Source organism: Myripristis murdjan, chromosome 5, assembly GCF_902150065.1.
Source record: "Myripristis murdjan chromosome 5, fMyrMur1.1, whole genome shotgun sequence".
Lineage (NCBI taxonomy): Eukaryota > Metazoa > Chordata > Actinopteri > Holocentriformes > Holocentridae > Myripristis > Myripristis murdjan.
In genome coordinates, this window is record NC_043984.1 from 29,932,560 (window position 1) to 29,948,024 (window position 15,465).

General features: G+C 40.0%; 1 protein-coding gene across 2 annotated transcripts in view; it reads left to right on the plus strand.

Moving 5' to 3' along the window:
* cntn6 (contactin 6) overlaps positions 1 to 8,891 on the plus strand; it is a 32,022-nt gene extending 23,131 nt beyond the window's left edge. Inside the window, exons 15-23 of one of the 2 annotated variants that reach the window (XM_030050990.1) lie at positions 846 to 995; positions 1,815 to 1,885; positions 2,300 to 2,534; positions 2,638 to 2,753; positions 4,659 to 4,839; positions 6,280 to 6,392; positions 7,413 to 7,581; positions 7,850 to 7,931; positions 8,640 to 8,891. In XM_030050990.1, the coding sequence (XP_029906850.1) occupies positions 846 to 995; positions 1,815 to 1,885; positions 2,300 to 2,534; positions 2,638 to 2,753; positions 4,659 to 4,839; positions 6,280 to 6,392; positions 7,413 to 7,581; positions 7,850 to 7,931; positions 8,640 to 8,688 (1,166 nt within the window). In that variant the 3' untranslated portion in view covers positions 8,689 to 8,891. Of the gene's footprint in view, positions 1 to 845; positions 996 to 1,814; positions 1,886 to 2,299; positions 2,535 to 2,637; positions 2,754 to 4,658; positions 4,840 to 6,279; positions 6,393 to 7,412; positions 7,582 to 7,849; positions 8,299 to 8,639 lie in introns of those variants that run through there. The other variant, XM_030050989.1, reaches the window with a different exon arrangement.
* Positions 8,892 to 15,465: the final 6,574 nt, after the last annotated feature.

The following is a 15,465-nucleotide window of genomic DNA, read 5'->3' on the forward strand; positions in this document are numbered from 1 at the left end:
TGGCAAAAAGTTTATGTCACTAACCAGGAATCTGTGAAAGGGCGGCTTACTTCCCTCCGGCGCTGCTATTTTTATTTTTATTTTTTTAAATGTTTTTTTTTTTTTTTTCCTCTGTCTGATACTGGCAAAACTCAACCACCCACCCACCCACCCCCCTCCGAAAAAAACACACAAATTCCACACGTGCCACATTCAAATGCAGGCCACATACTATAGTTTGGAGGAGATGAACGCTTGCTATGACCGAGCCATTGAAAGTGAATAAAAAAAAGCACAGACACATTCAAAACACACACACATACACACACACAGTCTGTGTGATCCTGGCCTTGGGACTGAGGATTCAGTGAAAAGTCTTTTTTGCTGTAAGCCTGAAGCAATTGCACCTACCTCTGACCTCACCTTTTTTTTATTGTTGTTTAGTTTTTTGTTTTTAGAGCACAATTTTATTTGAGACAGACTTTGATTTAAAACATGACACGCAGTTCAGAGATATTTTCAGCTCAATGGCATTAACTGAATCAGGATTATTTGACAAATTATTCATTCCATTTATGTGCAAAGTCTCATGGTGGCACGCAGACATCGATTTGCAATATCTACAATCAGTGCAGGTGCAAACATAGTAACACAGAAGAAGAAAACATGTTTTATGGTGGCCTTGTTGCACCAGAAGTTAACTGAGCATAGTGTTTTATTCAGATTTTTTTTAATAAATAGTGTCACCTTTTGAGTTTGGTGTTCTGTTTCTTTTGAAATGCTTCTATGTTGGTATTTTAGAGAAAAAAGTGAACTGTACTACAACAAAATATAATGTATCTCACTTCTAAATTCTTTAATCCTAGTTCCTGATTCTGTGCCTGGACAGATGTTGCATGCAACGGTGAAAGATTTGAACCCCTGGGTGGATTATGAATTCAGGGTGCTGGCAATCAACAGTGTTGGTGTAGGAGAACCCAGCACGCCATCAAAACAGATTCGAACCAAAGCAGCAGGTACCCTCTCTGTTCTTTGTTTCCCCTCATGACAAATCAATCAGTCCCACTTAGGAAATGTAATTAAACCGTCTGATTAGTTTCACTTTCACTCAGTGCTTACTGTGATGCCACAGACTATTTAAAATATGTTTTCAGTTTTCACGCCAATCAATTGATTACTGTGCATTTCTGATTACCAACCAACTTAACGAGGACTACACCTACTTCACTCGCCTGACTCGCTCACGGACAGATGTTAATGATTTACCGAGAAATGACAGGAGAGCCACTGTGTGTTCGTTTATCCATCTATTTAGATGACAGGCTTTATGAAGCCGTGTCCTCACAGCCTATTATTTCACCTTGTCACATGGAAATCACAAGTTCAAGTGGAATTATTTATTGAAAGTAAGGATATGCATGGCACCACTCTGGGACTTCAGCCATGATTAATTGATGATGGCATCAACAGAAAACATGTGAAACATCCACGCATGCCATGAGCAAATGGCATTAAAGAGTCTATTTTGAGTGGATTAGCTGAGTAATTCCATCCTACTGGTTGAATCACAGGGGGACACATTTCCTGTTGTGCTTCACACATGGAGGCAGCATACTGCACGCAGCTATTAACAGCTAGTTCACATGGCTGGTCATGGCACTGTCAACCCAATCCTCTGCTGCGCGATTACCCTGTTTTGTGTACAGAAGTATCTCTACAGAGCGCCTGTGATCACCTTATTCAAAGCCGCCTGCTTCGACAGAATCCTTTGCACCTGCCTCAGACGTTACAGTCCAGCCCAACTGATGATTAAATTTCCCTTCTTGTCCGTCCAGCTCCTGAGGTCGCACCGGTTAACGTGAGCGGCGGCGGAGGAAGTCAAGGAGAACTTGTTATCATATGGGAGGTAAGAGGATCATGGACATATTTGAGTGGGCATTCATTGTGACAGACCATTTTCCAATTCTTTTGACAAGAATGGGCTTTTGGCAGAATTATCTGCAGGGATATGGCTTCAGTTAAATGGGTTTTAATTAAAGACAGAGCTGCCCTGATTTGCTGCCTGCTGACTCCCCTCATTGTGTAAATCTAAATGAAGATGCAGGGGTGGTGCGTATTTTTTTTTGTGTGCTTAAATCTGAAGTTTTATGGCAGTTTTACCACATTTTTGGATGTGATCCAGCACGCACAAAGATGCCCCATCAGAACACTATTCTAGACTTAAACCTCCAGTTCTCCGTCTCCTTAGTTCACACAAAGTGCTGTTGACTTGACAGTTATCTGAGACGAGAAAGGCATAACCTGTCTGTCGCTATCCTAGCCAGTTCCAGAGGAGCAGCAGAACGGAGAGGACTTTGGCTATGTTGTGGCTTTCCGCCCACTTGGCAGCAGCACCTGGATCCAGACAGTGTTGGCATCACCTGATGCATCCAGATATATTTACAGAAATGACAGCATCGCACCACTGTCCCAGTTTGAAGTGAAAGTGGGCGTCTACAACAGCATCGGTGAAGGGCCTTTCAGCCACATTGTCAGAGTGTTTTCTGCAGAGGAAGGTGAGCGTCTTCACACTATATAATGTAATAAATTACAAGTATTATTTTAAGGAAATCTATGATTTCAGTGCTGTATTCATAATTCATGATCAATCCTGTTTAGAGCCCTCCAAAGCTCCATCAAGAGTGTGGGCCCGCACTGTCTCAGCCACTGAGATTGAGGTGTACTGGGAACCAATTCCCTCTGGGTCCAGTAGTGGGAAGATCATTGCATATGAGGTATGAAAAAGAAAAAAAAAAAAAACTTAAAATAATAAAATAATAACGCTGGCAGGAAAATTCAAACAATGGAGCAGACATTAATCCCAGGATGATTGACAGTACAATAAGCTGGCGTTCGTTTGAATATAACAGCCGCTGGTGACAATGTGGAAATATTTCTACACTAAAAAAAAAAAAAAAAAAAGAAAAGAAAAAGGCTCGTGTTAGAGCGGCAGATTTTTCACAGGCTAATCTAAAGGATGAAGAGGTCTGTTCACAGCTGTTCCTGTCTCCAAAGGAGCCAAATACGCGAGGCTGCCTGAGTGTTACTCTACTTATAAAAAAAAAAAAAAAAAAAAAGCTACCAAGTGTGAACATCATACATCACTATGCTCCACAACAAACACTCCTGTGGGATTTAGATGTGAAAAACCTGGAGGAGAAGAACATTCTCTCCAGAATATTTTACATAGTATAGAAAATCTTTGACCTCTTAGACGAATGACAGTTTTATTGATTTGAAAAGGTGAAATATCTGGGGAAATACTTGTGTGTTAGAATGCTGATGTTTGTGTTTGCACCACTAATTTGAAGAATATAATTTCAGAGGATTCAGAGGAACCTGAGTAAAGAATATGCCTTACAGACAACAATGCATTTTCTCCCTCAATTAATAAAAATGGCAGCAATGGCAGCATAATGAACTTTGATCAGCTTTTCTCAAAGAGTCTTGTGTAAAAGACAGCAAGCGCTGGAAGCAGACCTGCAATTGTTGCTTCGGCTGGAAGAGTACCATTAATACATGTTTTAGGCTTTCAAACTGTATTCGAGCAGCCCCTTTACTCCATTAAAAATCAGAGGTAAATGCACCAAAAACACAATGAAGAAATGTGATTACACAACACCCCTCAGGAGTTCATTAATCCAAAAGTGAAAAGGAAATACAGTTAACAAACCACACATAATTAATATGTAAAGTGAAATAAACTACCACTTAAATGTTTCTGGCAAATAGTGACAATAATTTAGACCTGCTATGAACAACAGCAGTGCATTAGTAATATGATTACCACTGCATCTGATGTTAACACTAAAACGTGCAGGATCATATGATTCATAAGGCGAGTTTTGAAATCAGAGAGGTGGTGGATAACAGCTTCACAACTTCCCTCGAGCCTGCGAGAGTTGTGAGATTCTTCAATTTTGTATTAACTGCAACAGGCAGGTGATGTACTACGTTTGTCATTTTGCAAAGGAAAGACCGTCAGCAGATAGGTAGCTAGTAAGACGAAAATGCAGATGATGCAGATAATGAGTACAAGAGGCTCAGGTACTCCATCTCCCTACACCAGAGGGCAAACAGCATATGTTTCAAAATGCCATGCATTGTTAAAAAAGTAATTTGTTATGTTTTTAATTTTGTCTTGATCTTTGCCGCTCAGCTCTCATCACTGTGGTGTTTTTGCACTGAACTTTGCAAAGATCATTTGTTAGTCAGAGACGCCGTAACAGTGATGTCTTTCTTTTGTATTTTCCGTTTTTGAGGTGAGTTTCTGTAGTAAATGACATGTTTAGAACTGCAAATGCCAAAGCTTTCATTACCTGGGTATAGGTTGAGTCGCTATTGTGCTATATCAATTATCAATGTCACAGTCACCAAACAGAAATATACTGCATTTATTTGAAAATGTCACAAATTAACACTTTAAAGGACAGTCTGTGTGGCGTCTAAACACTGACCAGCTAAAAAGTTTTTGAGTTTTGACTGGCTTCAGTTGGTTGCACCTCAGTTGCCACCACTTCATGGATTTGAAAGCACTCTCTGTAAAAATACAGGTTCTGAGTTCAATCAACAAAAGCTGTACAAGAGATGTCTGGCAATATGGCTGGAGGTCTGCAGTAACCCTCATGTCTTTGGTCTAGGTTCTCTTTTGGGAGGAGGGATCTCAGGAGAGTGAAGCTGAGAAAGTGAGGGTTGTGGACGCAGCAGCTCTTCTCTCTGGCCTGAAGGGCAGCACAGTCTATCTGATCTCAGTCAGAGCCCAAAACAGCGCTGGATTTGGACCCTCAAGCCCGGCTTTGAATGTCACCACCAAGAAACCACGTGAGTTGACACATAGGCTACCGTATGCCACATTTACCATCATATCAGGACGAGATGATGTTTCCCTGCTACAGCTTGAAGATCTCCACATTTTCAACAGAAATCAGTTTTATCTATGGATTTAAAATCAGCAATAACCAGCTTCTTGATACTTCTTGATACAGTATACTTGATTTTTCTTGGTAGAGGTATAGCCCCAAAATGACAGTTTGGGCCGATATGCTACATATACAGTTAGGTATTTGGACAGTTGAAATGAAGTAATCAAGAAGTGATTGAAGTGCAGATTTTCAGCTTTAATTTAAGGAGTTGAACAGAAATATGGCATTAAGCTTTTAGGAATTACAGCCATTTTTATACATTGTCACCCCATTTTCAGAGGCTGATAACTGAGAGGTGATAACTGGAATTCCTTTCAGTTATATCTTTTGAAATTTGTTGTGCACATTCATGACCACGAGAGGGAAAACGTTCATTTTGGTGACCCCATGGCCTTTCCTTATTTGCTACCGACAGGCCAAACTTTCAGTGTGTGAATGTTAATGTCAGTAAACAGCACAAGAAGGCACTTTGCATTGTCGGGTCAAACAGGAGGACTGAATGATTTAATCATCGGAGGCAGCCATATGTAATACAGTCCAACACTGGCTGGTCAAACTGTTGAACTAGATTATGCACCAAGTTTCAAGGTGTCACTGAGGACCCAGGTTGTTTTGGGAAATCCCCTGCTGTGATTCACTGTTAGCACATCGTGTTGTGTTATTGTGAGGAAGACTGATAATTTGGATTTTTATTACCTCTGACTGGCGGCATCAGTTAGTGCACCGCTATGTTTATCACAAGTTGACACCTTTCCACAGTTTGTGACGCCAAGTGGGAGGTATTTGAGCCCACAAAAAATGCCCGCATGCCCTATTTGTAATTACCACTGGGCGTGACTGTTTTTCCCGGTCAGCAGTTTGTGTTTACAGAGCAGTAAATCCGATATGACATAAACGCAGCATTAGGACCCATGAAGTTTCAGAAGCAATTCCAAAAGTGAGACCAAAACTTACATCCAACCTGACCAAAACTATTCCCACCCATCAATGATATATGAAAATAAATATATATGTATGTAGGACATGGACTGCTTTGCCCCCTTGGATCTGCCTGAGTGTGAACTTTCCATTTCATCCTTATTAGCTAAAACTCACACACGTTAATGAAAAGGTGATTCAAATTATGGACCATGCATTTTCCATTTTTGTTGACCTCTGCTTTTCTGCAGTGCATTCTTGAAGGTTGAAGAGTATGCGTTATGAAGCGCATTCTGCTCTGAGACAGGATGATTAAAGCAAGACTGATGGCAGAGTTAACTTGGAGAATTTCAAGTATTGATGACATTCATTTGTGCACTGACTTGTACAACTTGTGTCTGTATAATTACATATCGTTCAGCTCCAAGTCAACCTCCAGGGAATATCGAGTGGAACTTGACCAACTCCAAGATCTTTCTAAATTGGGAACATGTCAAGGCAATGGAAAATGAGTCTGAGGTGACAGGATACAAGGTGAGTTTGTCAGAGTAATAGCAGAAAATCTAGAGCTGGGGAAACAAATAGAGCCTCAGCAGCTGTCATCTCAATAAATGGCTCTCTCATTGCTGTGGAAAGATAGACCTCAGCACTCCAGTGTCATATTATGGATTGGCCCTGTCTGGCCTTTCAAAATTAAAAGATCTGTTCCAGGTGATAAAATGAAAAGCATCATACCACAGAGGGAATTCAGCTTCCTCCAACCAGTACAACGATGAATCAAATTTCGACCACTTTGCATAGTCCTGGAGAAAAACATTGCTTTTGATGATGCTATTCACGTATTGTTTTCCTTATAATATATATTTTTGTTTTTGTTTCTCTCCGGAGATGTGTAAGCTTGCTCATTTCTGCGGCCACATTTAATGAACAGCCTTTTGTAAAACACTGCTGTAAGGGGCCGTGTGGCGCATGCGAATCAGTCCGGTAATTCAACAAAGGTACTTCTGTGAATTCAAAAAAAAAAAAAAAAAAAAGTTGCTTGTACAATTTTTTTCCTTCTTTTTAAAACTACATTTACTGCTTTGAATTTTGGCTCTGCATGTTGTCTGTTTCTTTTCAGCTGTCCTGAAAGAGAGCGCCTTGATTTCATCATGTGTTTTGATTGAGTTGAAATTACATGACTAAAGGTGTGAAAAGGATGTCTGAAGTCCTCTCTTGATGTGCCTACCTGCTTCCATGCTGAGTGACTGGGACTAACCCAGCACTTCACATGGCATTTGGAATTCATAACCTCCCCTGGAGAGGAACTTTATAAATGTATAATGAAATTTGTGCAACTGTATTTGGCTGCACATACTGCTGAGATTGTTTTTTTGGTTGTTTTTTTGTTTGTTTGTTTTTTTCCCTAAAATGTGGCTCTCCAGTCAGTATCCTGAAGTCACAGTTATCGGCTAGGAATTCATTTCACTGAAGGTTTGTTAATTGACATCTGTTAGGGAAGGGGAATGTGATGTTTGCTTTAAAATGCTCGCCGTGTCTCCACTCCGGCTCCAGGTTGTGTATCGTCAGAACTGGCATGGCAGGACTAGCGTGCTGGAGACCAATAAAACCAGTGTGGAGCTGCAAATCCCTTCTGGAGAGGACTACCTCATCGAGATCAAAGCTCTGACTGACGGGGGCGATGGCAGCAGCAGCGGCCCCATCCGGATACCAAAGATGTCCAGTAAGTTTCCAGTTCCTCTCACCATACAAATAATTACAGTTGGAACAGATCAAAGAAGCACAGGAACGTGCACACATGCGACTGAATACTGACAGACTTTTGCTTTAACAAGTGCTTCAGAATACATAAGTTACAATAACACTGCATCATGCAAATAAGAGATCAAATATATTTTTAAAAGCATGGCTGCACTGAAAAGATCACAATGCAGTTCAGGTAGTTTGTTAATATATTAAGTGTATATTTACTTTTTTTTCCTTCTTCACAGGTCTTAACTCAAAAGGATATGTCAGTCCCAGTCCAAGCAAGATTTGCTGTTTTATGGTTTTTATATTTTCAGTGCTGATTTTGTAGCATACAATGCCCTTAAGCTCTGCATTTTAGAGCAATATATTTTATGAGTCGCTTCTACATGTCGAGATTGTGGAATAAGCAGCTATTTAAGAGCAACATTTCTCAACTACTGGTCTACAACCCAGAACAGATGATGGGACAATTCTGACATTCAGTCAAATGCCCGCAAAGCTGTGGCTGGACTTTTGGTAATAGCCACCAGGACTGTTCTGAATTGTTTTCATGTGTATTTTCAGGACCGTTGCAATCCACCAGGACACATGTGTTTGATATACTTGGAAAGATGAATTTGTTATCTTTCATTTGAGCACATTCTCATCTGTGTGCAGTGAACCTGAGATCAGGATCATGTCCCCATTTCTAAGCCCCTTTTTCACCTCTTTTTGCCTCAACTTTTTTTTTTTTTTTTGAGCTTGCTGTGACCTCTGTGAATGTTACACACCCAAATTTCCATCTTTCAGTACTCTCAGAAGTTTATTTAGGTGTAAAGTAATATTGATCCAGTTTGGGAGGTGATTTGGGTCTCAGAATCTAGAAAAATATCATTTTAGTCATCTTCATTTCCTTTTCTCGCCTAATTTTTACATATCAGCCTCAAATTATCCACAGACATAGCCTGATTTGATCAAGGCCTACATGTTGTCATTGCTGATTTTATGCAAGAAACATTTTATATTGTGCTGCTTTTAAACAATTTTGTCAAGAAACATTTTGGTAATATTATGCTGCTTAATTAAATGGGTTATAAAATAGGGACAGGTGCAAGCCAAGTTGGGAATAACTATTCAAGAGCGTTAAACAAAGTTGTTTTGCCTTACAAAGTCCATGCTGTTCTATTCATTTGTCAGCCAGTCTTTAAAAAAATACAGACTGATGATTTGTTTTGCAAAAGGGCAAGCTTATCACAGGTAGGATGTTATTTGCACATCTGTACTTATTTTGTTTGAAAAATTGTATTTTCTGTAACAGTGTGTGGAAAAATGCATTTCTCTGCAATGCTGTATTAACCCTAAAGTGGCAAACGTGTTTTGCAGCCACTAATCACCATCTGGGGTTTGATCAGTTTAAAATGAATGAAAAAAAATATATATGCCCAAGTTTCACTCATATTTTAGACTGGAAAAAAACAAAACAAAAAAAACTGAACTTCATCCAGATTTGTGGCAAAATGTTTATTTATCATTGTACTGATGCTGAATTACTGCAATACTGATCCATTTTAAAGAAACCTGAATTCTTATAATGATTAGTTTGATCAAGGAACACAGGTGGAATTTGTTGCTGTAGACTTGGTTCATATTTGACCCTGGAAGATATGTCAAATCATATTTATCCCATTACTCCATGAAATAATGATACAAATTTACTGAAGACAAATTGATTTACCAAGTCAAGAAATTTTGAAAGGATCAAAGAAATAACCATTGAGTTGTGAATATAAGTGTATATCTGGGATCAGATATGAGCCCAGTTGGTTGCTTGAGGGTTGACAAGCAAGAATATGTTTGGTTAGTGATGTATGTGTGTGTGTGTGTGTGTGTGTGTGTGTGTGTGTGTGTGTGTGTAGGGGTTGGGTGGAGGGTAAGAGGACAAAGGAAGAACACTTCAGCTCGTATTGGAGCTTGGTTCAGTGCAACTAGGACACTACACATTTTAAGTTGAAAAACAAAGCGAGGAAAACAAGTCTCTTAAACCTTTTTCCTCGGTGACTGGGTTAAGTTGGTGTGCCTCAGAGCCGTCACTAAGCTGGCTCGGACCATCCACAAAATGTACAACAACATATGCACCACCATAACCTGCAGCTAATCTCGTCACACAATGGCGACTTGATAAAAGAGGCAAAATTTCCTCGAGAAGTCAGTGTGTAATTTCCCTCCAACATGCATATCCAGTCCAACATTTTGAAATGAAAGCGTTCATTTCATGCCGATGCAACAGTTTGCTGACTGGCTGCAAAGTTTGAGCGACCAAGGCACAGAAAGCCACGGCGCACCATGACCAAATCAGTCCTATGCATCTGATCAGGAAGCTGGAGCATCTGCCTACATTTGTTTAGATAAATGAATATGTAAGTGTGAAGTTGTGTGTACAGGTGTGGACATAATTGCAAAATAGTAAGAGTATCTAATTTGAAGCTTTTCTCAAAATGTGTATATCCTGCATCGGTGAAAGATGTGGTATGGCTCGCTTCGTTTGCAGTTATTGTTGTAAACTTGGTGTGAAGCACAAAGGGTACCAGTGGGTTTAAGGTGTAAAAGAAAAAAAGATCAAAAAGTTATATGCATCATATATGTGTTAAATGAAAGAAATTGATTAAGCCTGTAATGAAATGCTATTGTAGGATTTTATGGCCCCTATTTCTTTGCCATACAGAGCTTTTATTAAGACAAGCTGATGCCTTTTTCTAAATTTTATATAAAATTGCTCATCCGTCATGCCTGTTTGTTAGTGGTTTATGGGATTTTGAAATATTTCTGACTTTATTTTATTTGTGTATTCATTTTATGAATGTTACTGTAAACAATTTGCTGAGTCATTATAGCTGACATGGTACCCACTTCTTTCCAACCTCAATATTTTCTCATGGAAGTCTTTCTGTGTGTCACTCAATCGTAACAAAAACTGTCTCATTTTCTGTTTTGTGGATAGAAATTCTCAAATGTATATTTGTAGTTATGCAAAATCTTCCTCATTTATTTCTGACAAATGTGCTTAAGGTGATTTAATATTTTGTTGCTTTAGTATCTTAATACCATTGTATTAATATGCAAAATATCTCTGTGAGATGACAGCGAGACAATAAATTTCATATTGAAACCTTTCAGTTCATCAGCATAGTTGGGTTTGTTTGACTGAAACACCCACAAGACTGCATTGCTTGGACTTTATTTTTTTCCAAAATTTCAAGATCTTTATGACATTTCTGCTTTATTAAAAAAAGTGCACAGTGCAGAGTGACAATAAGTATAGTTTGGATATGAACCAGTAAATATATTGAGGGCTCCTTAAGTCAGCGTTCCACCAGGATGTGGGACTAATGGTTAGAGAAACCGTCCTGTACCTGACAGGTCCCAGGCAGCTGAAGTAGCAAGACACTGAATCCCTCGCGGCTCCTGTCCTGAGGCTGACCCTGACCTCAGGACTCCCCGTGGAAGGGAGCGGCAAGAAGATGTATTTCCCCACGCTAAGATCAATACAATATCACCAAAATAGTAAACACTTCCAAAAAATGGAGACAGAGAGAAACAGTGTGTGCACGCGTGCATGAGAGAGATAGAGGGAGATCACACGTTTCTTCAATTCATAACGAAACATGAGATTTTTCCATCTGAGAAGAAATATTGTATAATGCAATCCCAGCAGGTGCTGAAATATGGGTTTGTGAGGAATGTAAAAGCCATTCACCACACAAACAATTAGTAGCCTTCACACTGGTGGTCTAACTGCTGAGCTAAAAATGAAAATCCATCTTTTATCATGCCAATTAACAATTTGAATGATGCCACATCAGATCTTGTAAAATGAAGCTGTTTCTTTTCCACTTCACTGGCTTTTACATAGAGATAATGTATTTCAAATGGAGTGTATGAATGTGTTCCCCCTAAAGGTTATGTTATGGATCTTATGTATGGCAACATGTTGCCAGATTCCTCATAAACACACTGACGAGCTTGAGCAATCAGCCGTCAGGCAGGCAGGCCTCGAGATGTTTTTCTTCTTGTTTTTAAGGCAGGCCTTGTTGAACAAGGAGACTCAAATGCAGAAGTTGGAGCATTCTTAATCTGCAAAGAAGCACCTTGAGCTACTTGGCCTGAAAAATTGGTTCTGTACTGATAAAGCCAGTCTCTGGACTGAGCTGTGTCAGATGCATAATCTTTCAAGTAAACAGGATTATTATTCATAAGTAAACCATCATCTTAGTGAATGCTGTGCAGGTATTTGAAGAGACTGTTGTCTGTCTCACTTTCAGTCTCATAATATTACCCAGTAGTGAGAGCGTTGGAACCTTTCATCAAAGTTATGTATACACCCACAACGTTGATATCAGTAGCGAGGATCCTGGGCTGAGCCAATTAAATATATGATGGATTAGGCAGTTCATCCCCGGCGTTAGTCTTGGAAGATATTATCAGCAGAGATATGACTTTACTTCACAGCTCACTGGAACCTTTCTGATCTTGGCTCATAATCACTATGTCAGAAAGAAATTGACTTACTGTAAATATGTTCAACACTGCAGTATATACAGCTAAGACTTTGGCAAGATACAAACATTACAAGTTGTGCATTCACAGGAAGAAACTGAAAAACATCTAAGTATCCATGATATTAACCAAACAGCCTCAGGCAAGTGGCTTGATGTGTTGGAGCAAATCCAGACCCTGGCTTGACATTTTGGAGAAATAAGAAATATGCTAAATTGGTCCAGGGCAATTCCTGACCAGTCAAATTTCAGGTTGCTTCTTAAGCACCTACAAGAGCTGAATGTTAAAAAAATGGCCACATCCAGAGGAGACTAATGGGCCTTCACCAGTTTCAAGGTGTCCTCACACCATCAGTCACCATTATCGATGGACGGCCCCTGTAAACCCAACATACCCCTCAGTCCCAACCTCTGAGGGTGATTAAATTAGAAAGAACAAAAACAAGTACACCTCTTGCTCTCTCTCTCTCTCTCTCTCTTTCTACTCTAACACAAAAAAATAAACTTCAGTGTGTTGTCCTCCCAAGATAAATTAGGATAAAAGATAGCATTCCAACAAGACTAATAAAATAAAACAAAGGTCATATTTTGATCTTTTCATGGTCATTTATTTTCAGTGACAAACATGCTGACGCATTTTAGCATAAAGCCTTCTTCGGGGTGTGTATGTGTGTGTGTGTGTGTGTGTGTGTGTGTGTAGCATCAGTAAACTTGCTGCTTTTAAAGACACATCTTACAGTCAGCAAGCGCGCCAACACCTGTGAGAGCAGGAGGCAAAATGCACTCAAGACCAACAAGTTCACAGGATGTTTTCAAGATCACACCACACCAGAATGACAAAGAGCATCATAAATAAATAACATGACTCATATCACGTAAAATGAAATGACTCATACACTTTTGTATATCCATTAAATAAATGGATGGATATAAACATGTACTCCTGGAGCCAAATGTCAGCCACTACGGAGACATTTCAATCTCAGCAACGTTAAACACTCAAACCTCACTTAGTTTTATTTTACACAGAATTTACTGATAAATTCTCTGAAAATTCATTTTTTCCCATAATAAAAATTTGACATATGTTTAGTTTCAGTATTGGTATGAGCCTGCTGTTGACATCTTAACTACAGATTATATTTATAGGACTTACATTATACTTACTTTAGGACTTTTTTCTGCTATTTTTGAAGTTTACCTCATCTGCAGATGAACGATTATGAGCTTACATTCACACAGGGCAGCTCATGCTGCATTCATGGGACCTCGGACGTCAGACTATCATTTATAAGATTTTGACATGGCATTTAAGGTGTCAGCTCAATAAAAACCGATGCTGTCTTCCTTGGTATACATACACCTTGGAGGAAAATTCACTTTCAGCTTTTTGAGAGCATTTATTTCCTTCAAGGTTACACCATGAACATAATCTTAGTGCAGGTTGGAAATTTACAAGACGGATATTTCAAGGTCCAGGTTCCCATGAATGCAGCGAGGTGTCTCGCATCCAGACACATGGTGTCCCAAGTGAGCGTCCGCTCCCTTCAAAGGTCGCATGTCAAGACTGTGGACGACATAGTTTCAACAAGGCTGTCCAAATCCAAAGTGTCCTCTCAATGCAGCCCAGCAAAATTTGGGGGAAATAACAGCTGTGTCCTTGGTTGTCCTCTGTATACCAAGATGCATTTCGCTCAGCTATCATTTTATAAAGCTACAGCGCCTGCAAGTGAAATGCAGAGTGAAAACTACCTACAGTTGCAATGCAAAGGTAAGTGTAGGGTGTTTGCAGTGTTTCTCATTTTAATCTAGACTGCAAAATTAAAAAAAAAAAAAAAAAAAAAATGAAACCATAACTTCACCTTATATTTTCATTTGCCATGCAAAGCTAGCATCACTAAAATTTAAGTAAAGCAAGGATTATAATGGTGATTTCATATCTTTGGAATTTCAGCTACATCTATTTTTTAACACCAGCGGATGCTTGCTCTAGAATAGTAGTGACGATTTGATCTCGAAAAAGGTGCGGCAAAGTTGGGATCTGGATTTTGCTGCTCAAAATCATGTTGCTTGCTTGTCTATATCCACGTCTTTCATATTGGAGCAGCGTATCCACGGTCAGTGTTGTAATGTAACCAAGTACAAATACTTCATTACTGTAGTTAGGTAGAATTTTCACATATCTGTACTTTACTTCGTTATTTATATTTCTGACAACTTTTACGGTCACTCCACTACATTTCCGAAATAAAATGTGTACTTTTACTCTTTGTTACTCGTTACTACAAAATAAAAGTTGAGTTGGTGACGTAATATCTGTTTGTTATCGTTTCAACCGCGGCCGCCAAGTGCGAAGAAGATGCTCCGCCACAAGACGCAGTGGGTTACCCGGCCGCTCATACACTATATTACCAAAAGTATTCGCTCACCCATTCAAATGATCAGAATCAGGTGTCCTAATCACTTGGCCTGGCCACAGGTGTATAAAATCAAGCACTCAGGCATACAGACTGTGAAACAAGACATTTGTGAAAGAATGGGCCGCTCTCAGGAGCTCAGTGAATTCCAGCGTGGAACTGTCATAGGATGCCACCTGTGCAACAAATCCAGTCGTGAAATTTCCTCGCTCCTAAATATTCCACAGTCAACTGTCAGCTCTATTATAACAAAATGGAAGCGTTTGGGAACAACAGCAACTCAGCCACGAAGTGGTAGGCCACGTAAAGTGACGGAGAGGGGTCAGCGGATGCTGAAGCGCATAGTGCAAAGAGGTCGCCGACTTTCTGCACAGTCAATTGCTACAGAGCTACAAACTTCATGTGACCTTCAGATTAGCCCAAGTACAGTACGCAGAGAGCTTCATGGAATGGGTTTCCATGGCCGAGCAGCTGCAGCCAAGCCACACATCACCAAGTGCAATGCAAAGCGTCGGATGCAATGGTGTAAAGCACGCCGCCACTGGCCTCTAGAGCAGTGGAGACGCGTTCTCTGGAGTGATGAATCACGCTTTTCCATCTGGCAATCTGATGGACGAGTCTGGGTTTGGAGGTTGCCAGGAGAACGGTACATTTCAGACTGCATTGTGCCGACTGTGAAATTTGGTGGAGGAGGAATTATGGTGTGGGGTTGTTTTTCAGGAGCTGGGCTTGGCCCCTTAGTTCCAGTGAAAGGAACTTTGAATGCTTCAGGATACCAAAACATTTTGGACAATTCCATGCTCCCAACCTTGTGGGAACAGTTTGGAGCGGGCCCCTTCCTCTTCCAACATGACTGTGCACCAGTGCACAAAGCAAGGTCCATAAAGACATGGATGACAGAGTCTGGTG